The sequence below is a fragment of the Pogona vitticeps genome, chromosome 1 (assembly GCF_051106095.1).
Source record: "Pogona vitticeps strain Pit_001003342236 chromosome 1, PviZW2.1, whole genome shotgun sequence".
NCBI classification, from domain to species: Eukaryota; Metazoa; Chordata; class Lepidosauria; order Squamata; family Agamidae; genus Pogona; species Pogona vitticeps.
Genome location: NC_135783.1, coordinates 220,294,746 through 220,320,065, shown reverse-complemented (window position 1 = coordinate 220,320,065; position 25,320 = coordinate 220,294,746). Strand labels below are relative to the sequence as shown.

The following is a 25,320-nucleotide window of genomic DNA, read 5'->3' as shown; positions in this document are numbered from 1 at the left end:
AGTCAGTTTCTACATGGATATGTGGGCAAACATAACTAACATCTAAATCCCTCTCATTTTGAGCTCAGCATGTGTAATGATCTGTTAAAGTAAATTGATGTATAGCCCTCCCATGTGCATGCTTTCTTGGACTTAGTCCCTGGAAAGGGTATGTGATATTGACATCTTAATTCTCAGGAAAACATTCATATAGCTATAAATGTAAGCTGAACCAACCATTATTTCACATGAGTGTAAGTGTATAAAGTAAATGTCAGCTAAAGTTAATTTCTTTTGAAATTTTCATTGAATTTAGAAGCAGACAATTAAGCATGTATTCACTTTTCCCCCTGAAGCTGGATTTTTAAATGCTTAAAGTGAGATTCTTTGTTGTGGTCTCTGCAGACCACACATGTCAGTGTTTCTGCACCTACACAAAATTCATTCAAATATTCTAGAGCTCAGAGTAAAAAAGATTCTTAGGATGACTCACATTACTGTGCATGTCGATGCATCTAATGGTTATCTCTCAGCTCCTTTTAAAACAGGCCCTTTTCAAATGTGTATCACATGCACTAACAAAATCTCCATCACTAATGGACATTCTAAGTGATCGTATTGCCTCAGTGAGGGGCACCAAATTCAAACTTTTCAGCACTGCCAAAAGTTTACAAAAGTTGCCATTAGAAACTGACAATCCCACCTCAAATTTCATCATTCAGAAAAGTTGCTTAAGACTCTCTAACTTTGTCAGTTCTCTAACCTTAGCAAATCCCCTCAGTTCGAATAGTAATGATTTCTAAGATTTCATCTAAACAAACTACCATGGAGTCTATCCAACTGGACTTGGGTACCAAGCACAATCAGAGACCAACATAAGTTGTTTTGACCCCCCCCCATCAACATCAAGAGCACCATTGACTCAGTCAAGTACCTCCAGAGTGGTGTCGGTGCCAAACTCCATCTCCTGCTCCAAAGAAGTCCACATCCAGAACTTGAAATGTCTCCTGAGAGACAATTATACTCCCCACAGTCATCTTCAGAAGTGGCTTCTGCAGTTCAAGAAAAGTCTCTACCACATCAGAAAAGCCTCAGAAAAACCATCACCTTGAACCAGAAACAGAGCCAGATCTGATGTGCCCACAACTGTACCTCTCCAGTCTGATGCCCAACTGTTACCTGAGGCCACAGTGGCACTTTCTTATAGCCCTCATGAATACCTGGGTGTGAAATGAGAGAAGCAAACCAGTTCTCTCAGGGGTATGCCTATTTTCTCTCCAATGTCTCTGTATTGGTACTGCCTTCAATGCAGAAATGAAATAAATACCCCACCAATTTACTAACTGAATTTGGTCCTGACCACTTGATAATGAGATCAGCACTATGCAAAAGAGTTGCAAGGGCATGAAGAAGGTAGCCATCTGGCTTGCATTACTGATTCATGGCCCTTCAGCACTTAAGGACAGAGATTGCTCCACGTCTTTATCTTCCACCTCTTCCAAGTCCACCAACTGATTGGCCTCATGCAAATGTCACCTTCAGCATTCATCCCAGTCCCAGTCCAAGCCTTACTCACCAGAATGGACTCACCAATTAAAAAAAAAGTGATACCACTCCTGAGTTTGAACCCCGGTGTTGGTATCAAAGAAATCAAAGAGAGAGACAAACACACATTGCACTCTCTGGACGAGTCCTCGAAGTTGGAAGTCGAAGCCACTATGCAACCCGAACATCTTGTTTCATACAGATAAACTGAAACACAGAGAAAACACCCAGAGTCAACCACCACATCACCACATACATACTTGAAAAAGGAGGTTCCAAATATGTACCCACCTACCCATTTTCCAGAAACAAAAAGTACTAAAGTCCTGTAAGGAAACAGTCTGTACTGATTACTTCCCATCCACCAATTCAGATTCAGACACTGTATCTCTACAGGACTCCACATCCATTGTAGTCACAATCCCCAAATCTGACATGGGAGATATCAGTTGTCCTTCACCTTTGTAGGATTTTTGCAGTTATTCTGATTTGATGTTGAGAATGGCTAGGTCATTAGAGTTGGAAGTTCAGAGATCTCCTCCACCTAAGTCTGACCCACTTTATGGCCGGATTAACATGTAGGTGGCAACCCTGGTTCATATCGCTATGCTGTCACATGTGTGGTTCACACAGACCACAATGAAGAACAAGTTACTCACCTCTAACTATGGTTCTTTGACTGATCATCTGTGAATTCACACAACCCACCAATCCTCCCCTTAGTCTGCCATTCACTTATGCACAGCGGCAGACTTGGGCAACTGGGGGATAACCATTAGGCACACAGATATGCACAGTGGTGGTGGTGGTGGTTCTAATAATCCTTTTTACTTCGAGCTCTAGACTATTCTAATGAATTTTGCATAAGTGCAGAAACACCCATATGTGTGAATTCACAGATGAGCATTCAAAGAACCATGGTTACAGATCAGTAACCTGCTTTTGTGTCCTAAATTATTACAACCTTCATCATAAATTTTATTTAACAAGAGATCTTTATTGATTAATATTTTAAAAAACCACATAATACATTAGTCTCTGCTGCATTTTCTTTTTTGTGTCTTTTAAAAAAATTGCAGAATTAAACTTGGTTTTCAAGTTTAATAATTTTATGCTGGACATATTTTGCTTCATGATTCTGCAACTTAAATATTTATTTTGCCACAGGTAATAAATTAATTTCAGTTTTCAAGCTTTCTGTTGCCATTTGGTGGTTTATGTCATTTTTTTCCTTCTTCATCTTCCCCAGCCCAAGGAGAAAAGTAAGATGTCAAGAAACAATGAATACAAAATTATGCGATCCTCTAGTTCTGAATTACTGAGTAGCTTTGAAACTGATTCTAAGGATCCAAAGCCAGAAAACAGAAGGTCTTTAAGTAAGTTCCTGTCATGTATATTTAAAGGTAAACTAAGTCATAACATGATTCTTGTAATGAAATTTCGACATCTATCTGACTGAGGTGGAGAACATCTAAAACATTTGTACAGAAAGACAATGGAATAATGAGAATATTTTTCATATGTTAAATGAACATGAGAATTAATAAGACAACTTTAAAATTGGTTCAGACTAATAATTTATCATCTGGCTTTGGGTGTGAATAATTGTTTGTGTAGAAGATCTGCATGACACATATATGAACACCTTGCTTGGTGATAGAGGTATGTTGTGAGAATGCATCCCTGTGGCAATAACATGTCTGCGGACACATAACTATACTGTATATATAAAGTAGTTTATGGGAAGTGCTCCAGTAATCTATGCTTTCTCCCAGATCCACATTGAGATTGTAGTCACATATATACAATCTAGGCTAAAGATTTTTAGAGCCCATTCAGCTGCAAATATTGTTGCTGCCCTCATTCCTAACATATAGACACTAAAGTGGGGATGTTCGTTCTTGCTTGTTTCAGTCTTGTAAGTTAAACAAAAATTGTCATATTCTTTTCGATGCCAAGAAGCCAATGGTCCAAATCCTGTTGGTCAGCATAATATATTGCACTAGAGTAGGCCCATTGAATCAATGGGGATGTGGTGAGGCAACCCCTCTGTAAGTTCAATTGATTCAAATGGGTTTACTCTTACTGTGACTTATTTTAGAATAGTAAATAAAGTAGACCCATTTGAATTAATGGACCCTTCAGAGAAGTTGATTCCCTAAATCCTCATTGATTAGTTGGCCTACTCTAGTGCAATTTACTATACTCAGCAACAGGAGTTTGACCAGCATATTTTCCTCCTGTGTCAATGAGCTTTTCAGCAAATTGCAAAAGCGTGCAAAATTACAATAGTTGTTCCCTTATTGTGTGAACTTTCAAAAATCGGAAGCATTAGATCGCTCATTTGTGTCTTTTTATACATTTGTCAGTTCTGTGCATGCTGTGTATGAGTAATTTTCTTCAGATAGGGAAAAGACACTAATTATTTGGAAAGGCAATTTTTCTGTGAAAACCTCGGACTAAAAAGTACTCCTTGTCTCATTCTCATGCTGGAAATAAAAATAAACCCACCCACCCCCATGGGAGCCATCTCAGTTTCTAAGGCTGGCTACCATCATGACATATCTCCATCTGTCTCTCATTATCTGGATTAGTTGTTCTTTGTTAAGATCCTGCCAGTCTCTGATGTTACTCATCCAAGAAATCTGCCTTCTACCCCTTTTGTGTTTATCCTCAATCTTCCCTTCAGCAATGCATTACAGTATATTATGTTTGTCATGACAAATTATGTGTCCAGGATATGAGAGTTTGCATTTCTTAATGATCAATTCTATTTCTTTTTGTTTTCCTATCTGATGAAGTACCTCACCAGTTTTTATTCCACCAGTCCATCAGATTCTTTTATACATTCACATTCCTAAAGCATTTATTCTAGTGAACATCTCCTTTTTAATAAACAAAATCTCACATCCAGTAGGAGGACTGACCATATGTGACACTTCAACATCCTCAGTCTCAAAGATATATTAAGCTGTTTGTTACAAATTTTCTTCAACTTCATGAAAGTTGTTTTAGCTATCTAAGTTCTTCACTTTTTATCTATATTGCAGTCTATGTGGTTGTTAATCAAAGATCCCAAATACACATATTTGTCTGCTTGGTCTATATGTGAGCGTGTATGCATAATGTTTATATTGATATTATCCCTGCTTGTTGGGGAGGGGGTTTGGCAGAATAAAAAAGCTTGCAGGGATCAGCAGTTTTTCAACATATATCAGAATTTTCAAATCTCAGGGTGGCCTGCCTTGTTAAGAATGAGTCATTTTGCAAAGACATGTTATATCTACACGCTAAAGTAATAGGGGAGGAGCCACAAAGCACACTAGTGAGACATTGCCTTGTGGAAAGAGAACTATCTAGTTTAATTAGGGAAGCCTCAAAGGTAAATGAATCTCCTCTTGACCTTCTTTTCAGTTTAGATTTTCTGATACTTTATAATTATTACAACCATAGGTCAGCCATGTTAGATATGCAGGACTTAAACACAATAACATATCACATGCTATTTACAATCAATACAAAGCAGACTGAAATTCAAATTGTAGTTAAGTGCAAATTACTAATCTGATTACTGCTGTGATTTAACCACTGGTCAAATGTCACATTTGCTTGAAATAAGTCAATCCAACTGGACAACCCTCACAAAAATTATTTAGTCCACTTATTGAAGACTTTAGCTTTGTTTATCTTTCTGTCAACCCACAAATAGATCCAATCTATGTACTGTATAGTTCCTCTAGAATCTATCCCCTAACCATGCATGGATCCTCAGAGGAGTCTACCTTGGCATAATTACTTAAAGATACTGGCTTCTCATGTAAGCCTTTCTACTTGCAAATCCACACACCTAAGCAGCTCACACTTTTACAGGTACCCAATTATTCCTCCACTAATCATATTTTCCTGTTTAGAAAGACAGAACTTACCTCACAAGAAGATGTCTCCCTGCCTCTTTTGGCAGCTTCCCAGGAGACAAGGTTATTGTACAATCTTCCCATGGTTTCTTTTTGGTGGGGAATTGATAGAGGGCCATGATGGGGAAGGGGGATAGTGAATAATTGACAACACTTTGTTTGACATGATTGGGAGAGATGTTTTAATCCACACCACCAGAAACTTGCACCTCTGACCTGAGTCTTCTGCTCCCATTTTCCAATTTGATTTAATAAAGTTAACCCGGCCAACATATGTGGTCATATGTTTGAGAACTTTTATGTTCTTCTTTGTGGCCTCTGTGATTCACAACCTGGGTGATTCGCACCTGCCTTAATGGTGAAACAAGTTCTAGGCATCATGGTCTCTATGACATCAGTTGTACAGCATGTTCTTCTCAAAATGAGATCTCTCCAATCCTGGTTTCTGGCCATATTTGATCCACTAACAGACTCTCCCCACACTCTCCTAAGAGTCACTTCAGAAATGGCCTCTCAACTTCAATTGTGGCATTCCCATACCAAAATTTTGATCGGGTGACTGTTCCAACAACCTCGCCCATGAATACAAGTCACTACCAATGCCAGCTGCACTGGCTGGGAGGCTCATTGCAAGTCCATGACAGTCTACACCAATTGGTTTCACAGAGAAAAATTGCTCCACATAAACGAGCTGGAGCTACTAGCCGTCATAAAAGCCTGGAAGGCTTTCAGAAAAAGTCTTGTAGGAAAAATAGTACAGATCACCACTGAAAACACCATGGTGATGTACTACATCCTAAAACAAGGTGGCACCCACTCCCCAGGTCTCCTCTACCTGGCGGTCGACCTCTGGGAGTGGTGTCTGCAACATCACATCTGTCTCACAGCCTCACACATTGTTGGTCAAGACAACAACCTAGCAGACTTGCTCAGCCGTAAAAATGCCCAAGCTCACAAGTGGGAACTAGATCAATCAATATTCCACCAACTATGCCAGAGATGGGGCACACCAAGTCTTGATCTCTTTGCCTCCCAAGCAAATCGGAAATGCCAACTGTATTGCTCCCAAGCAGTAATAGAAAACAGTCCCAGTGAGATGCGTTTGTCAGCCATTGGCCGAAGAGTCTTACCTACCTTTTTCTGCCATTCCCTCTCCTCCACAAAGTTGTCGTCTGTCTTGTTGTTTAGTTGTTAAGTCGTGTCTGACTCTTCGTCATCCGTCTACAGCAAGACAAAAACAATGCCATTGTTATAGCCCCTTGGTGGCCGAGACAGACTTGTTTCCCAGTTCTCCACAGTCTCTCATCAGACATCCACCATCTCCACCGCCTGCCACACCTTCTCACACAAAACAACTCCCAGTTCCTACACCCGGACCTACCTGCTCTACACCTGGCAGTGTGGAGGATTCTCCCTTGTTAATGAACGTTCTTCATCATGCCAAAAAAAAAAAAAAAAAAAATCCACAAGGAAAGCCTACCTGTACAAATGGAAAAATTTCAATCCTTTACCAAATCTTCCTCATCATTCTCCATCCATCCATCACTTTCCACTCTTCTCCACTTCCTTCTACTTCTCAAATCCAAGGGCCTCTCCATCTCATCCTTGAGAGTCTACTTTTCAGCAGTAATATCATACCAACCTTCAAATTCCCCAGCAGCAAACTTCTTCAAACATCCAATAAGCCTCTACCTTGGTGTGACACCCCGCCTCTGGGTAAAACAGCTTATTAGTCACTTAGGGTGTGATTCACAGAGGCCACGAAGAAGAATGACAGGTTACCCACCTGTAACTGCAGCTCTTCGAGTGGACCTCTGTGATTCACACATCCCGCCCATCCTCCCCTCTGTCATGCCATTGTTTGCTTACTATTAACACAACTGACACAACTGAAAGCGGACACTTGGCGCCAAGGTACTTATATGGGTATGAAGGGGCGTTATTTTAATATCGTTTTTGCTACCTCAGAAGCTCTAGAACTTTCTGATGAGGCTCCACACAGGCGTGAATCACCCAGGGTGTGAATCACAGAGGTCCACTCGAAGAACTACAATTATAGGTGGGTAACCTGTCGTTCCCACTCACCACCCCGAATGTGGTACCTAGCCTGATAAAGACTTGTGTGGGGTTAAAAAAAAAGCTAGCTCATGCTTGTGATTGTTTAGTGATCTAATAAAAGTATTGCCCACCCTTGCTTTCAAATTGTGTAGAAGGACCATACTGCTTTTCCCCTTCTTTCTCACAAGTTAGGCAATCTCAGACAATTTTTGTGGAGCAACAAATGTGGAAATTGATTGGACTGTCCAGTTGGAAACAGTTAGTACTAATGAAATGTTGGCACTTTTGGACAGCACAGTCACCATTTGATTGTCAACCAAACTCCAGAATTTTATTTCTAGCAGTATTTAGCTAGATGCCACTGACAATCAGGTTTGCCTAGCTTTCAAATCCATTCTGTTTCTGGAATGTGAAAAGCCAAGTTTGTTGTATCTAAGATAATACTGTAGATAACTGAGGTATAGCTAAATACTATGCTTAATCTCCAAAAACTATATATCTTTATATATGAAATGCTGTATGTGCTTTCTCAAGTTTCTCTACCTTGTTCAAATTAGAATGGCAATCTCACTCATTTTCAGCTTTGATGAAGCTCCTTTTATCATTGCTTTGTTCAACCCCACTTAAAAATGGCTCATGGTGAACAGATACAATGCAGGGCCCTCTACCTCTTTGCCATTTTTTGGGCATAATGCCAAGAATCTGTCTCACCATTTGTTGTTGTCTTTTATACTTCTTGGCATCATAATTCTAACATCTCTTCAGTAATGATTTAGAAGACAGATCAAGTTCCCACCAATGAGATAAAGTTAGCACACAACCCAACACTCGAACTACAGAAAGTTATGAGAAGCCCTGTTGTGCTTAAACTTTGTTTTTTAAAGTACAACCTATCCAATGTGGAATCAGAGCCATGTAAGCTTTGTGAGTGTTTAAATGCAGTAGATTGACTTGCGTTAAAAATATGTATTTGGAATTTTCTTTTGGCCCCTTGAGAATCAGTAATTATGGGGAATTAGAAAAATGTTAGCATTCGCTTACTTATTAGTAGTCAAAGCACAAACTGTATTGTCAGTTTTCTGCCTTTGGCTTTCTATGCCCTTAATGTTCACACCAGTATCGTCGCCAGAATTATCGGCAGCCAGAGCCAAAATTGCTTTAAAAAGGCATGAGAACTGGTAATGACATGTTGTTAGCAGTTAACAGGTGGTCGTTCCATTGTCCAGTTTGACTGCAGAGCACAAAGACGATATGTGCAGTATTTGCAATGAGGGCATTTCAAAAGGTGCTTTTAAAATGGGGGAATATTCATGTTCGTGGCTACTATCTGCTAATGAAAGGATGAAATGTATGTGATAATACCCATTCACAGAGGTAGATGTATAAATATAGATAATTTAAAATGAAAACAGGCAAAAATGAAATGTGATGGAATATTCTGATATTAGGGAAGAAATGTGGTTTGCATAATTTACATGGATCTCCTCCCTCTTTTCAGTAAAGTGTATTGAAGCTTACCATTTCTTTCAGAACAGTCTATGATCCAGAAATCTTCAGCTACTGAAAGAGGATTAGTTTTAGGTCTGTTCATATTCCATATGTAATCACAACTGACTTTGTAAACTGCATTTACTTGCAGTTAGCTGGATCTCAAGTCCCAATCATTGTCCGTTAAGAATGCTTACACTATAGACCACACTGCATATCACTGAAAATTATGTTTCCATCACTTTTGTTTTTCAATTGAAAAGCAGTTGAGATGGCATTGTCAATGAAAGTCTAGATTACCAAATGATCATTATTTTACTGGTATGTCAGTTAGTTTGACTTTCTTCACTACTTGCATTATTACTGATATTTTAAGGTAAATTCAGTTCACTAGTATTTAGTGGTATTCAGCAGACATTATACTTTCAACAAAATGGATTGTTGTCTTTCAGCCTCTTTGCCCATATTCTGAAGGTTATTCTTCCTAATGTTTCGCCAGTTTCTGTGGCCGGCATCTTCAGAGGACAGCACTCTGTGCTCTGGTGCAGTTTGTTTGGGAGTTGAGTATTTATGGCTGTGAGATCAGCTTTTGTCCTTTTCAGGAGATAGGTGATTAGTGTGTCTTGTTGTGGGTGTACTGTTGTGATAAGGAGGAGAGATTATCTGTCACTGTACTTGATGGGTGTCATTAGCTGGTCTTTTTGTGTGTAGTGATCCCCTGTCCTTGTGGCTGGGTAGAGTTCATCGAGCTTTTGCACGCTGTATTTTTCAGAGCTGGGAGCCAAGTTTTGTTGAGTTTCAAACTTTCCTCCTTTATGTTGAAGTTCCGCTGGCGTTTGTGGATTTCAATGGCTTCCCTGGGCAGTCTGATGTAATGATTGCTGGTGTTGTCCAGTATTTCAGTATTTTGAAATAGAATTTCATGTCCAGCTTGTTTTAGGGCATGTTCAGCTACTGCCGATTTTCTAGTTGTTTTAGTCTGCAGTGTCTCATGTTCTTTGATTCTGGTGTGGATGCTTCATTTTGTGATTACAATATATACCTGGCCACAACTGCAAGGTATCTGCTATACTCCTGCAATGGTGAGGGGGTCCCTTCTGTCCTTTGCTGACCATAATATTTGTTGTATTTTTGTGGTGGGTTGAATACTGTTTGTAGGTTGTTTTTTTTCAAAAGTTTCCCCATGCGGTCCATGACCCCTTTGATGTATGGCAGAAATACTTTATTTGTGGGTGGCTGCTTTTCTTCAGTTTGGTGTTGTTTTCTTGGTTTGATGGCTCTTGTTATTTCATTTTTGGAGTAGCCATTTGCCTGTAGAGCCCAATTCAGATGGTTGAGTTCAGTGCTAAGAAACTGAGCTTCACAGTTCCGATTTGTACGGTCTACCAGTGTTTTGATTATGCCTCTTTTTTGCTGTGGGTGGTGGTTGTATAGGTACCGGTCTGTATGGGTGGGTTTCTGTGTGCAGAAAATTCAATTTAAGTATTATCACTTATTATTATTTATTTATTTTTTATTTCATATATATATAATTTTTAAAAATATTAATAATAATATTTTCTAATTATGTATGTTATTTATTCATCTATTGTACCACAATAGACTTCTTATGATTATTTCTTATTGTTCAGGCCCTTGGAAGGGGGTGGAGGCTGGGCGATAGTCCGTTCTTCCCCTTTCTCTCTAATTATTATTTTAAAAATTTGTTAATAAACTGTCAAACAGGAGGCTCCTGTGTCCTCACAACCCCCAATTTCTCTAGTCTTGCCCAAACGGTGGGGGTGAGCTGATGCACAGCCTCAATGAGGCCTAAACTCCTGACGCAGGCACACGTGGTGAAAACAAAACCTCCAACACTCCCCCCCAGAGTCCCAGAGGGGTGGGGGTGGGGCTAATCCCATCTTATCCCCTCTGTTCCCTGTTAATATTCTTTTCTTCCTCTCACACTTTTAATGATCTTTATTTATTAATTGAATAAATTATTATAATCAGCATTATTACTCCTATTATAATGTATTCAATCATTATGTATTTTATTTTATTTTTCTTTCTTTATTATATATTTATTTATTTATTTTATTTCTCCTCTGAGCGGACAGGCAAAGCGCAACCACGGTGGCAGCTTCGTGCCACGTGGAGCGCACCTTATACTTTCAACAAAATGGATCGTGGTTACTTCTCTAAAGCATGACAGAATAATAATTTATCAGGCCTTGGACCTTTTTAGGGGACTGAATTTGACAAAGATATTCCAACATAATTAAAGAAATGAAGCACTGCTGGCATTTGTTTCCCAAATTTTCTTTTAATTTAACACAACCATGTAAACCAGGCTCTTGGAAGAAGTGACAGGCCTGAATTGTGTGTGCGTAAGAGAAAGAGAGAGATTTAGAGCTGGGGTCCCCTAAAGAACAGCCACAGCCTGTTGTGAGGAAGATGTTCTGTGATGTACTAGATAAAAAGACGAAGTGCTGCAGCTGAGCTCCAACTGAAATTGGTCAGATATAGGGCCAAAATATTTTCAGTACGGAACAGTGTTCCCGAATTACTTTAACGGAGTTGGGCCATGTTCAGACTGAGTAAAGGCTATTTATCCTGAACTATGTTTTTTTAAGATTCTATTGGAGTCAATAGAATTTGATTGGTGTCAATTCCCATTGACTCCAATAGAATGTAATTCTAATTTTTAAGCTGACAACTACTGCCCTTTATTAGAAAAGTAAAGTCCTTTTTGTGGGGGGGGGGAAATAATTGAATTTGCCTATAGTGGATGGATTGATGGAAGTTTTCTTCCCCGCCCTTCCTTGCCAGCTTGCCCCTCCCCCCTTTTTCTTCTGCTTTGTTCCATAACCCATCCTAAATTTTTCATCAGTGACTTCCTATAATTAAAAAAAAAACTAAGACGATACGTTTTCTCTGCAGTAAGGGCCGAATTACATTCCCACCACCACCACCAAAAACCAAGAAAATACACACAGGCATACTTTCTTGAAATGGAAACAAATGGCTTCTCAGTAGGAAGAGTGCCCTTTGGCTACTGTATCAATCTGAGAGCCATTCTTGTCAAAATGCACAGTCTCAGCCTTGGTGATGAAATATATTCCAAACACACTATACTTTCAACCTGTTCTCCATCATTTCCTTATGGCCTCATGTTTACGTAGTTCATCCCTCCCCTTATTAATATTTTAACTGTTCCTTGAAAGTTCCCGGAAATCTATTTTTATTTCAAAAGCAACAAGAATAAATACAAATGGATGGCAACTGTTTCCGTATGTATTGAAGCAATCATCTGTTTTCCTGGTTTAGGCAGCAAGGGCTGAATAATTACTTTTGACCTTCAGTACAGCATATATTGTGTATAGATTCATAGATTACTCCTCTCCTGTGGTTGTTGCTTTCCCATGACTGTGGCTCACACTTGGGGTGAAATAATAGTTTGTTCTCTTGTTTATTTAAAGCATTTTTACACCAGTCTTCAGCTAAAGGGCTTGCCAGAGCAGCAAAAAATACAATCAGTCTCCCTGGTTAGAGCCTTCAAATCTTAGGAAGTCTCAACTGCATTTAAAAAGGTACAGCATGAAGAAGAAAGACTGAGGAAGAAAGAAGACAACAATTGTTTAATTGGAAACAGACATTAGAGATAGCCTGTGATTGGAAGAGGGACATTTTAAAGCCAAAGGAAGCATCTGAGTGTCACACTATGAGCTGCTCTCAGCTTTGAGAGAGGTTATGTAGATTAACTGCTTTGATTGATGCCCAGTCTTCAGGATTTAACCATGGGATTTCTTTAAAGTCTGATCTCACAAATGTAGAAAGACAGTCTCTGCAGCATGTGTGTTTTTAGCCCAAATTATGGGCTACATCTACTGTCTGTTTCTGTTCTCAGGCACCTAATACTTAAGACTTATGTCCTTAAAATGACTACCTGGAATGGGAGAAGATAAGACAAAAAAATCTTACTACACCACGGAAAGCTCCCATTCCACAGACACAGACGTTTCTAATGTTTTTTCCCCACTTCAGAAAAATGATTGGCCTCGTAAACAGTAAGCCTTTATTTAAATATTATAAAATACAGATATTTTGCATATACAGTGGGGGCTTGACTTGAGAACTTAATCCGTATTGGAAGGCAGTTCTCAAGTCAAAAAGTTCTCAGGTCAAATCTGCATTTCCCATAGGAATGCATTGAAACCATTTGATCCGTATCTGCTCTTTTTCGTCCATAGAAACTAATGGGAAGCTGCTATTCCGCCTTCGACCACTAGAGGGGGATATTTTGTTTCTTTTTTTCTTAGGTCAAGAAAGGTTCAGGGAAGGCAGGGAAAATACAGTCCAGGCAGTACAGGACCAGGCAGTCTGAAGACTGTCTCCCAATCCACTCTCTAAACTCTGGGAAGAGTGAGGAAGCAGACAGGCACCCTTTTCACTGGCCAACAGTTAACCGAAAGTTCAAATTTTGCACTTTCCCTGCCTCCCACATGGTTTTTTTTCAGTTCGTAACTCAAATCTAAGTACGTAAGTCAAGTCAATATTTTCCTATGAGAGCGGTTTGTAAGTCAAAATGTTCGTAACTCGGGCCGTTCGTAAGTCAAGACCCCACTGTAACAAGAACAAGACATAAGCCCTTTGCCACTGATTTCATCATATGAAACAGGAGGGGTTGTTCTATCTCTGTAGGGTCTCCATATCAGCCATTTTGTTCTGCCTTTTATTTATTTATTTATTTACTTACTTACTTACTTATTTATTTATTTATTTATTTATTTATTTATTTATTTATTTATTTATTTATTTATATATATATATATATATATATATATCCCGCCCATCTGGTATATTCTACCACTCTTTTCCATGTGCTGGCTCACTGGAGAGGCTAGACCAAACAAATAGCCTCATCCTCTTCAGCTGCTTTCATGAAAGCAACTAGAAAGGGGTCAGGGCTAGCATGTGTCCCTCCTTGCACGTGGCGTATGCATAGCTTAATAACAAACCAATAGGTCATAACATTATCTGACAGTTGTTCATCAGCTGTAGATATCCAGATAGAGATCTGTATACTGTATCTGTAACTAGGGATATGCCATTTGGAATTTTTGCACTACCTATCCTATCATTCTGCATCCCGGGAGCTCTGTCTGACACACAGACATCTACTCATGCCTAAATGTGGCTCCCCTGAGAGAAAGACCTGATCGTGAAGCCTTTGTGGCTTAACTACCCCAACTTGCTTGTTCAGAAAGAAAGCTCCTACCTAGCACTGGGACAGTTTTCACTATAAACAGGAAGCTCAGGCAATGCAAGGCCTAGTTAGGCCACAAAGACTTCAAGTTTAGGCCTTTCTCCTAAGAAAGACAGGTAGATGTCTGTCTGTCAGGCAGAACCCCCAGAATGGAGAACTATGAGATTTGTAGTTCAAAAAAATCCAGATGGCATACCCTTATCTGCAATACTGAAACCTTGGACGTAGCTACTGAGGGATGAAAAAAATTCACATTTTTCATAGTGGAACTGTACCCCCCCCCCCGTTATTGTTATAGTTATGGGGGCATGATTTCACTAAGTGCATCGTGAAAGAGGAACACCACACAGTTAAAGAGCTTCCTACTGCACAACATTCTCACATTGCCTTATTCTATGTTGTGGGTGTTGAGGCAAAGAATATGTGAATTGGAGAGAATATGCTTTTACCAGAGGCCAGCAGTCCATGCCATTCAGATGATTAAAAGTGACTAAAGGTAACTAGGGTAGTTAGTTTTTGGAAAACAGGGGCAGTGACAAATTAGTTCTAAGACTTTAGTAGTAACTAGCCAATTTGGGGAGCCTTGGAACAACTGCTGTTGTTATCACATGATGTCAAGTTGCTTTTTTTCAAAGGCATGTGGGATGTTCAAGGAATGACTTATTATTGCCTCTCTGAAGTTCCATGGCCAAGCAGAAATTTGAAGCCAGATCCCCTAAATCCTAGTCCAACATTATCCATTGCAGCACAACTGTAACTAATTACTGTTTTTATTATTATAATTTTATTTTTCTTTTGTTTTTATAATAACACCCAAGCGCTGTAGCAATCTCATTACTTTAGATGTAGTGGCAATGCAGAATATATTCACACCTTTTAAATTAAGAGCTCCACTCCATGCTTTTATTTGATATTTCTCTGCCATCTATTATTTTACACAGTCATTAATAATCATTGCATAATAATAGTGATCCTTGTTCTCTTTTCGTAGTATCTGTAAGAATTTTGGGTTCATCGAAGGCTTTCACTGCCGGGATCTGATGGTTGTTGTGGGTTTTTCGGGCTGTGTGACCGTGTTCTGGAGGTTTTTCTTCCTAATGTTTTGGGTTGCTTTGTGTATGAATAGTTTATACAATTTTCATATACAAGTTTGGTAAAGAAAACTCTACCAGTCTATTCAGTTCATTTTGATTGAACTGTCTAAATTTTTAGACTTATAAAGTTATATGTTAGCCATCACTGGGCAGGATCATTATATTTTCCTTTCCCTACCAAAACAGCAGAGTCAGTAGAGAACCATGAGAAACTAATACAAATTAGCTTTTACTATTACATAGATGCAATCTTTTTTCTGGAGCTTTCACCTGTATAATTGATCTACATCATGCATTAGAACACAATTGTCATTTATTTGGCATCTGATTCAATTGTCACTTCTACTGATACAAGAGTGACTGTCTTTTCCCACAACGCACACACACAAAATTTCTCTCCAGTAGAGCACTGTTACAACAGTTTTATTTATTTATTTATTTAATTTATATGCCGCCCACACTACCCAAAGGTCTCTGGGCGGCTTACAACAATTAAAATACAATACAATTTAGAACAATTAAAATACAATTAAAATATATATAAAAATTGCCATCGGACCCACAGCTAATATTATTTCAATTAAAAACCTTCTGGAACAGGAAGGTTTTGACCTGGCGCCGAAATGTCATCAGCGTCGGCGTCTGACGAATCTCAGTCGGGAGGGCATTCCATAGTCTGGGGGCAGCTGCCGAAAAGGCCCTTTGTCTACAAGCCATCCCTCTTACCTCCTTAAGGGACAGCTCTTTCAAAAGGGCCCCCTAGCTAGATCTTAACTGCCAGGTAGGTTCATAAGGAAGGAGGTGGTCCTTCAAGCACTTTGAATTGGGCCCAGGCAGCAACTGGTAGCCAATGTAACTTATACAGAATTGGCTTGATATGTTCCCTGGCGGCCGGACCACTCACCAGTCGCGCAGCTCGATTCTGAACCAGTTGCAGTCATTAGACTGTCTTCAAAGGCAGCCCCACGTAGAGCGCATTGCAGTAATCTATGCGGGATGTTACCAGTGCGTGTGTAATTGTCATGAGACTCCACTCATCCAGGTAGGGCCGTAGCTGGTATAATTTCCGCAGCTGAAGGAAGGCGCCCCTGGCCACTGAGTCCACCTGGGCTTCCAGTGTTAGTCTGGGGTCCGGGAGAACCCCCAAGTGGGGGACCCTGTCCTTTAGGGGGAGTTTAACCCCATTCAGGGCAGGGAAATGGCCCTCCAGCCTGTCCGATGAAGCACCCACTAACAGCACTTCCATCTTGTCTGGATTGAGTTTCAACTTATTAACCCTCTTCCAGTCCATTATCAGCTCCAGAGATGAGTTCAGCACAGAAACTACCTCACCTGGATGGGTGGAAAACGAGAGGTAGAGCTAAGTATTGTCAGCATATTGCTAGCTCCTCAGCCCAAACTCCCTGATGACTTCTCCCAGCAGTTTCATGTAGATGTTGAACAGCATGGGGGACAATATTGAGCCCTGAGGAGCCCCATGACATAACTGCCATGGGGCAGAGCAACTGTCCCCCAGCACCACCCTCTGGACTCGGCCAGCCAGGAAGGAGTGGAACCACTGTAAAGCGGTGCCCCCAACTCCCAAACCAGCCAGCCTATCCAGAAGGACACCATGGTCGATTGTGATGAAAGCTGCTGAGAGGTCCAGGAGTATCAACAGGGTCACACTCCCCCTGTCTCTCTCCCGGCAAAGGTCATCATACAGGGCGACCAAGGCAGTCTCTGTACCAAAACCCGGCCTGAAACCCGATTGAAATGGATCCAGAAAATCCGTTTCATCCAGCAGTGCCTGGAGTTGCCCGGCCACAACCCGCTCTGACACTTTGCCCAAATAAGGGAGGTTCGCTACTGGTCGGTAGTTAGCCACCAGCCTTGGGTCCAGGTTAGGCTTTTTAAGGAGTGATCGAATTACCGCCTCTTTCAAGGCGGTAGGGACCACTCCCTCTCTCAAAGAGGTGTTCATGGCCTCCTGGACCCAGGTGCGAACCCCCCTGGCTGATCTTCCAATTAGCCAGGATGGGAAAGGGTCGAGCGGAGTGGTGGTAGAACAGTCAGATCCAAGCACCCTGTCCACATCCTCAGGTCTCAACAATTGAAACTCATCCATTAATACTTGATCTAAGCACGGCGCACTGGACACATCCTCTGATTCTGCAATAACTGTGGAGTCCAACCCACAGCGAATCTGAGCGATTCCCCCCTCAAAATAGATGGCAAACTCATCACAGCGAGCTGATGAGCAGTCCGGGACCTCCACCGGATTTCCCGGTTGAAGAAGATCCCAGACCACCCGAAACAGCTCTGCTGGATTACATTCTGAGGAAGCAATACGGCTGGAAAAATATTGCCGTTTTGCCAGCCATATTGCCACGAAATAGGCCCGATAATGGGCCTTAGGCCGTGTTTGATTAGACTCCCAGTGGGATTTCCTTCACCTGTGCTCCAGCCGTCTCCCCTCTCGCTTCATCGCCCGCAGTTCAAGGAGCTGTCTGGGCTCGGCGAGCAAGGAGAAGGCGCTTAGGCGCAATCGTGTCAACTGCCCGGGTCATCTCCCTATTCCAGAGGGTGACCTGAGCTTCGACAGGAGCGCCAACCATATCAGACGGATAATCCCCCAAAGCATTCAGGAATCCATCTGGATCCATTAGTCTCCGAGGGTGGATCATCTTAATAGATCCCCCACCCTTGCAGAGGGGAGAAGAAGATTGACCAGGAGAAGAACTTGACCAGGAAGCGGTCTGACCATGACAATGGGGTCACGACCAGCCCCTCCACATCCAAACCACCATCTTCCAGTCCCGTTGAGAAAACCAGGTCCAAGGTATGGCCCTTCTCATGCATCGGGCCGATGACACATTGAGACAGCCCCATGGTTGTCATAGTGGCCATGAAGTCCTGAGCCGCCCCAGTCAAGGCAGCCTCAGCATGGATGTTGAGGTCTCCCAGCACCAACAGCCTGGGAGTCCTCAACACCAGGTCCGAGACTACCTCCGTCAGCTCAGGCAGGGAGACTGTTGGTACGCAGCAGGGTGGGCGGTACACCAACAGAATCCCTAATCTGTCTCGCAAGCCCAACACACAATACAGGCCCTCAAGACCTCCTCTCAAAGGGACAGGAAGCCTGGTCAAGGAGATAGAACTCCTATAGACTGTAGCAATTCCCCCTCCCTGACCCTCCGAGTGACATTGGTGCTGGACTGAGTACCCAGGTGGACACAGCTGGGAGAGGGGGACATCACCCTCCTCTCCCACCCAGGTCCCAGTAATGCACACCAGGTCAGCACCCTCATCCAGAATTACATCATGGATGAGGACAGTTTTATTTTGTACTGACCTGGCATTCATCAACAGCACCGTGTGGCTCGAGGGTTTGCTGATATGGTCACCTGATACCATCTGGTTGGGGGTAGGACTAGAAGAGGGGATAGATGCAAGATATCTAACCTCTCTTCTCCTACGCGGGCATGTTCTACCCCCACCGCCATTCCTTCCCCTACCCAGCACCACCTCAGTGGCTGCCCCCTCCAACGCCCTCCCCCCTTCCTGTTCCCTAAAATCCACCGTGGGTCTTTTCTTAATTGATGGCAATTAATCACAACTTAAAATAAGTTTAATAAATATATTAAATAAAACCTTTCTAAAGCCCCTTCTCTCCCCGCTCAGCCATGTGGCTCATGTTGAGAGGGGGTGAGGCAGCCAGGAGCAGCAGGGCCTAGTCCTGCAGGTGCAGAGGGAAGCTGAGCCAGCTCCCTTGAAAAAGAACTGGCAGCCAGCAGGGGCCCAACCACAGTTCCACTGCCTCTCACCCAGTGGGCTGTGGCCAGCAGGTGGTCTCTGGCTTCCTCTGTACACAGGCACGCTCATCAGGTCAGGTCCCAAGGGCAGCTCCGGCAAAGAGCTCTCTCTCCCCCTGGGCCAGGTGGCTGGTGTTGGGAGAGGATGAGGCAGCCGGGAGCAGCAGGGCCTAGTCCTACAGGCACAGGGGAAGGCTGAGCCAGCTCTCTTGAAAAAGAGCTGGCATCCAACAGGGGCCCAACCACTGTTCCACTGCCTCTCACCCAGTGGGCTGTGGCCAGCAGATGGTCTCTGGTTCCCTCTGTACGCAGGCATGTGGAAAGGGTGGAATATACAGTAAATAAGTAAATGCTTTGCTGGAACAAAATATTTAGATCCCTAGTGGAGATGGGGGTATTCGTATAGAAATATGAATACTCCCGCACAGCTGGACTTAACAAGGGTCCAGCCCCTGAGGCCAGACTGTCTGGTGGTGGCAGCAGCCTCAGTCAGCCTTCCAGTTCCCAGAGTGCCACTCTCTTTCTGCTCATCTAGCCAACTCCAGGCAAGGGGAGGGAAGACGAGTCTCCCTGCATGGCTGCCGAGTGGCTAGATGAGCGGAAAGAGAGCAACACTCCAGGAGTGATTGGAAGGCTGATCAAGGCTGCTGCCGGACATGTGAGTGGATGGCCTGGCCCCAGGGGCCAGACCCTTGTTAAATCCAGCTGTGCGGGACTCTAATCCCTAGTGTAACTGGATAGGGAAGGTGAACACAAATCGCCCATTTCCCAAACTTAATTGGCCTGCCTACATGGAAGGAAAGATTGTAATCATTATTTCCTACAAAGTACAACTGTTTCGGAGTAGATAGTACCTTGGTGGCTCAAGTTCTTTCGCTTAGTTGTGGTACATAACAGTTAACTAGTCACAAAGCTTTAATTATCATATTATTAATTATTTTTAGTACATAGATAGTTGTTTACAGAATTTTAGAGCAAAACAACAGTAGTTTTACATTGCCTACTATGTCTGAGTCTGAGTGACAACAATAGTTGGTGTAAACTAGAGTAAATTAAAGAATATCAGTCAAAAATCTTCACCATAGATTTCTATCTGGTTCTTTCTTCCCTCTTCTATAACCATCTCTCATCTTCGACTTTGAAGCCCAACGGTTTAAACTGGGTTCTTGTTTCAGTTGCTTAATCCCCTTTCATAAATCATATTCAAGTGCTGGAATAATTTGCACATCATTTAAGAATATTTACTTTGAAACATTCACCTCAAGCCTTTTTTGTATATCCTTTCTCTCTAAAGATTTGTAGTATTTGTTTTGTTCTCTGAGGTATAAAAGACCTGGGTAAACTTTATTCCTGTTGTTTCAAGATTAGTGAAATAAAATGCATATTTATTCAACTGGGAGCGAAAGAAGCTTTAGTAAAGACGATCATACATATAACCCTAGGGAATGATATAATACAAAATGCCTGCCTTAAAATCTCTTTAGACTTGTTCAAAACTGTACTGAACGACTTAAGTTCAAAAAAAGAGGGCCCATAAATGCATTCCCTATAAACATTTTTATCTTTGTTGTGAAAGAGAGAGCTATATATTTTTGTTAATAAAAATGAACTCACTATTGGTGAAATGTGTGCAGCAAACTATATAAAGGGATATTGGAAACAGGTTTTGGAATCACTGAAATAAAATATTAATTGGTTACTAGGACTGCTAACTAGTGCTTTTTGCAAGGTTGCAGGCTTAAATGTATATTAAAATTATTTAGTTATAGTTAACTCTCTTGCAGAGGGACATTTCTAAATGGTTTTTAATGCTTTCAGCACACCATCCACACATATGTACTGAACTAAGATGCATGCCACTTTCCATAGAGTTCTGTATGTTAGAAAATTCTGTCAGTAACAAACAGGGCATTCACAGATTTTTCCTGGCTGTGCATATACGGACATAGTAATCGCATATTTCAATGTTAGAAGAAGAACCTGAAGCATTCACATATGATTTTGCCTACATCCAGTCAGTGTCATCCCTTCCTTTCTCGGACTTCTACTGCCATGTCTTCTCCAGCCTAGAAACCTTTTTTAATAACCTCCTTAGAACAGTACCCGTTCTTTCTTCTCTTTCCATAAAATACTGAGCTTATCTGACCTGGAAAGACTACAGTCAAGTCCCCATTCTGTCATGAAACTCATGGGGTGGGTGAGCCTCGGACAATTATACATTGTAGGGGTGCAAGAATCTCTCATTTGTAACTGCATTGTATTTCTCTTAATCCCAACTGCATTCTTTTCCTTCCCTTGTTTTATAAAGATTTGCAACTCCGTTTTTTTCTTCCTGTCTGGGAATGTGTCCATATTTTAGTATATACATAATGTAGGTCTGTTTCTACATATTTTTCTTAACATATGCATTTTTGCCTGGTGACTTGGAATTTGCCCCATCACTTCGAATAGTGGTTCCCAACCTTGGGTAAACCTGGTGTTCCTGCCTTCACCACTTGCTATGCTGGATAGGATTTCAGGGAGTTGCAGTCCAAGAACATCTGGGGACCCAAGTATTCTAGGACCACTGACCTAGAATAAAGAGGGAAGACATACTCTTGAGTTTGAACTAGAGCCACAGCTTCATATTCTATTTTAACATCACTAGAGGGGCCTACCTTAGTGTAGAACAGTGGTTCTTAACCTTTGTTACTTGGATGCTTTTGAACTGCAACTCACAGAAACCCCAGTCAGGACAGCTGGTGGTGAAGGCTTCTGGGAGTTGCAGTCCAAAACTCCTGAGTAACCCAAGGTTAAGAACCAGTGGTGTAGAACAACGGACAAGAGCAGTGGTCTTATCTGACCTCCACTTGTGTCCTAGAAGAATGAATGCCTAGTGAGATATTGGCCCACCTTTTGCCTGCCCCCTTCTGGGGGAAGCAAGGGGTTCCTGCCATGATAGCTATCTGTACTGAGTGGCACAGTGGTAGATCCTCCATTGCATTCATTTTTCAAAGGTGTGCATATATATTTCAGTACATTTCTTTGCATATAATTCAAACAGGAGAAAGTAAAACTAAGGTTTTACTGGTGGTTTGCCTTTGCTTGATGGCAAGCTGGAAAAAAACACACAAAGACATTTTCATTCATAGGAATACAATTCTCATGTTGGATACATTATTTTGAAAAATTTTGGTTAGCTCTAAAAGAATTGTTAGGATTACTTTTTGCCAACACCCAGGTGTGATTGTGAGGTAAATGGAACACCAGGGAAACAATAGTTTGCCGTTTTGGATTCCTTGTAAGAAATGTAGAATCAAAAAATATCTATCAAATAGCGTTTCTTAGCAGTTTAGCAGAGTAATTTGCAGTCTAGGCAGTCCATAAATAACTCATGCACAGTCCAGCAGCATTTCCTTCAGCAACCTTCAGCAGTATTTACAGCATTCTGGCAGCATAATGTGTAGAAGTGATCTTCAAGCAGGAAGATACAACTGACTGTACAATTCATACTTATATACACATACAGAACCAATCAGATTACTGGTTGCATCATCCATGAGTTGCATCAGCACTGCTGAGTCATCCTGACTCAGTTTTAAGTTCTTCAAAATTCTTGGGCTCTTGGTATATGTGACACACTCTTATTTCTCCCACACCAAACCTTTCTGGAGGGATTCCCTTATTAGCCCTTTCTGACCTTCTTGGGATTTATCTTTCTTCCTTAACTACAGGTTCACTTTCTGCCTGACTACACTCTCCATCATCCTCTTCTTCTGAGGTGCTGTGATTTGTGCTTTCTTCAGCCTCTTCCTTTGTCTCTATCTGATTTCCCTGACTTTTCTATCTTTCTGTGAAGGGAATGTACACTTGAGAGTTTGCATGCACCTTATCCCAGTTCTCATGTTCACAAAAATTTGCAGATCTGGATATTACTAAATTTTTGTTTCCATCCAGAAAACGATATGCCTTGGACCCTCTTTCATAGCCCAAAAACCTCATTTTCTTTGCTTTTGGTTTTCCTTTTCTTCTGGTTTCCTTTGGTACATGTACCCAAGCACTACAACCAAAGACTCTCATATGCTGTATGGAAGGCTCCCTCCCACAGAGCATATAGTATGGAATTTGCTCTATAGCAGAAGAGTAAATTCTGTTAATAATATAGCAAGAAGTAACCACAGCTTCTCCCCAAAAGGCGTGGCTCATACCAGCATCAGCTAATAGAGCATCCTTCATTGTCTGTAGGACTCCATTCCTACGCTCTTCAACCCCATTTTGAAAGGGAGAATATGGGCTGGTCTTTCTATGAAAAATGCCTGTGTTTCTCAGCCAAGTTTGAAACCTTTCTGACATAAATTCAGACCCTCTGTCTGTCTAAATTTGTGCCACTTTTTTATCAAAACGTTTTTCCACATAGGCTATCCAATTTCTGAAATGATTGAACGCTTCTGATTTGTTTTTCATTAAGTAGCAAAACGTGTATCTTGAAAAATCATCTACAATGACTAAAACATATCATGCTCCACCCATAGATGGTGCAAAAGGTCCAGTTATATCAGCATGAACCAGCTGAAATGGTCTCTTTGTCTGATTAGTATGCTCCCTTGGTCTCGGACTAGTTTACAGATATTACAGTCCAGATACTTTTTACATGTTTTTACTTTCACACCCTTAGCAAAACTTTCCATTTTCTGTACCACTCTGAAATTTGAATGCCCCAACCTTCTATGCAACAGATATGCACATTGATTATGAAATGGTACATTTCTAACTATATTTTGTGCCACTTTGTTCTCTTTTAGTACATATAAATTATTTTCTAGTCTTGCTGTGGCACAAATCTCATTCCCTTTCCTAATTGTACAGGTGCTGTCAGCAAACAACAGTGTATAGCCTTCTTTATCAAGTTTAGAGAGGCTAAGTATGTTACAGTCAAGTTTTGGAACTAATAGGACATTCTTAATTTCTTTTCACAAACCTGGTATAAATATTGTCCCTTCTCCAACCACAGGAGACCATTCTCCATTTGCCAAACTGACGAAGCTGTGCTCTGAAGCTCCTAGAAAAGAAAACAACTTTCTGTCATTAGTTAAATGGCAAACAGCCCCGCTGTCAAGTATCCAAGTAGCTGTGACCTTGGTCTAATCAGCAACTGCCTGCACTAGAAAAATCCTCCCTTTTTCTCATTTTTATTTTTGGTTCTCCACAGTGTCTCTGTAGATGTTTCTCAGAGCAACAGATGAAGCAACGTTTCACTATAAATGTTTTGTTTTCTTGCTCTCCCCTCCTGAAAGCAGTTCTCCTTCGCTGTGGGCTGTCATGTTTCATTTTCTCTTCTGATCTTTCGCTGCGTTTTCTAGCCTCCTCTAAAAGCCTGCTCGTGAGGTACTGAAGAGTTAAATCTATTTCTGGCATAGATTCAAGGCTTGTGACTAGCACGTCATAACTCTCTGGAAGACTGCTCAGAATAATATATGCTTTATGTGACTCTGTAAAGTTCATGTTTCTCTGTTGAAGTTCATTAAGCAGGTTTTTCATCTTTTGCAAGTGATGGGACATGCTTTCACCTTCTTCAAGTTTAGCCTTATACAGCTTTCTCGTTAAGGATACTTTACTTCCTGCTGAATCACGAATATAAATTTGTTTCAATGTGTCCCAGCATTCTTTTGCTGAAGTCAGTCCACTGACATGTGTCACTTGGCTGTCTTCCAGGCAAAGAATTATTGTAGATAAAGCTTTTTCATTTTTCCTTTGATCCTCCTCATCTAGGGCAGCAGGGGGATTGTTTACTATCTGCCACAATTCCTCCCTTCTCAGAAACATCTTGGCTTTCACCGACCATGTCTGGTAGTTATTTTCAGTCTGGTTACGGGAAAACCTCCCATACTCCCAAACACCTGCATGCTGCTGCTTTTCTCTTGGTCCTCCGTTTTTCTTCCCCTCCTGGGCTCTAAACGGTAGAACTCTCACTTCCCTGGACTCTCTCTTGCCTCTCTGGTACCCACTGGTACTCACCGGCTTCCTTGACGCAACGCAGGTATCGCAGGGCGTAGCGCTGGGCCCATAACCTTCTGTTAGCGTTTCTTAGCGGTTTAGCAGAGTAATTCGCAGTCCAGGCAGTCCATAAATAACTCACGCACAGTCCAGCAGCATTTCCTTCAGCAACGTGTATTTACAGCAGTAATTACAGCATTCTGGCAGCATAATGTGTAGAAGTGATC

General features: G+C 41.4%; 1 protein-coding gene across 3 annotated transcripts in view; it reads left to right on the top strand.

The window, feature by feature from the left end:
* ARHGAP15 (Rho GTPase activating protein 15) overlaps window positions 1–25,320 on the top strand; it is a 541,978-nt gene that overhangs the window by 290,418 nt on the left and 226,240 nt on the right. For all 3 annotated transcript variants that reach the window (XM_020784230.3, XM_020784231.3, XM_020784228.3), the window contains exon 8: window positions 2,774–2,900. In XM_020784230.3, the coding sequence (XP_020639889.3) occupies window positions 2,774–2,900 (127 nt within the window). The remainder of the gene's footprint in view (window positions 1–2,773; window positions 2,901–25,320) is intronic.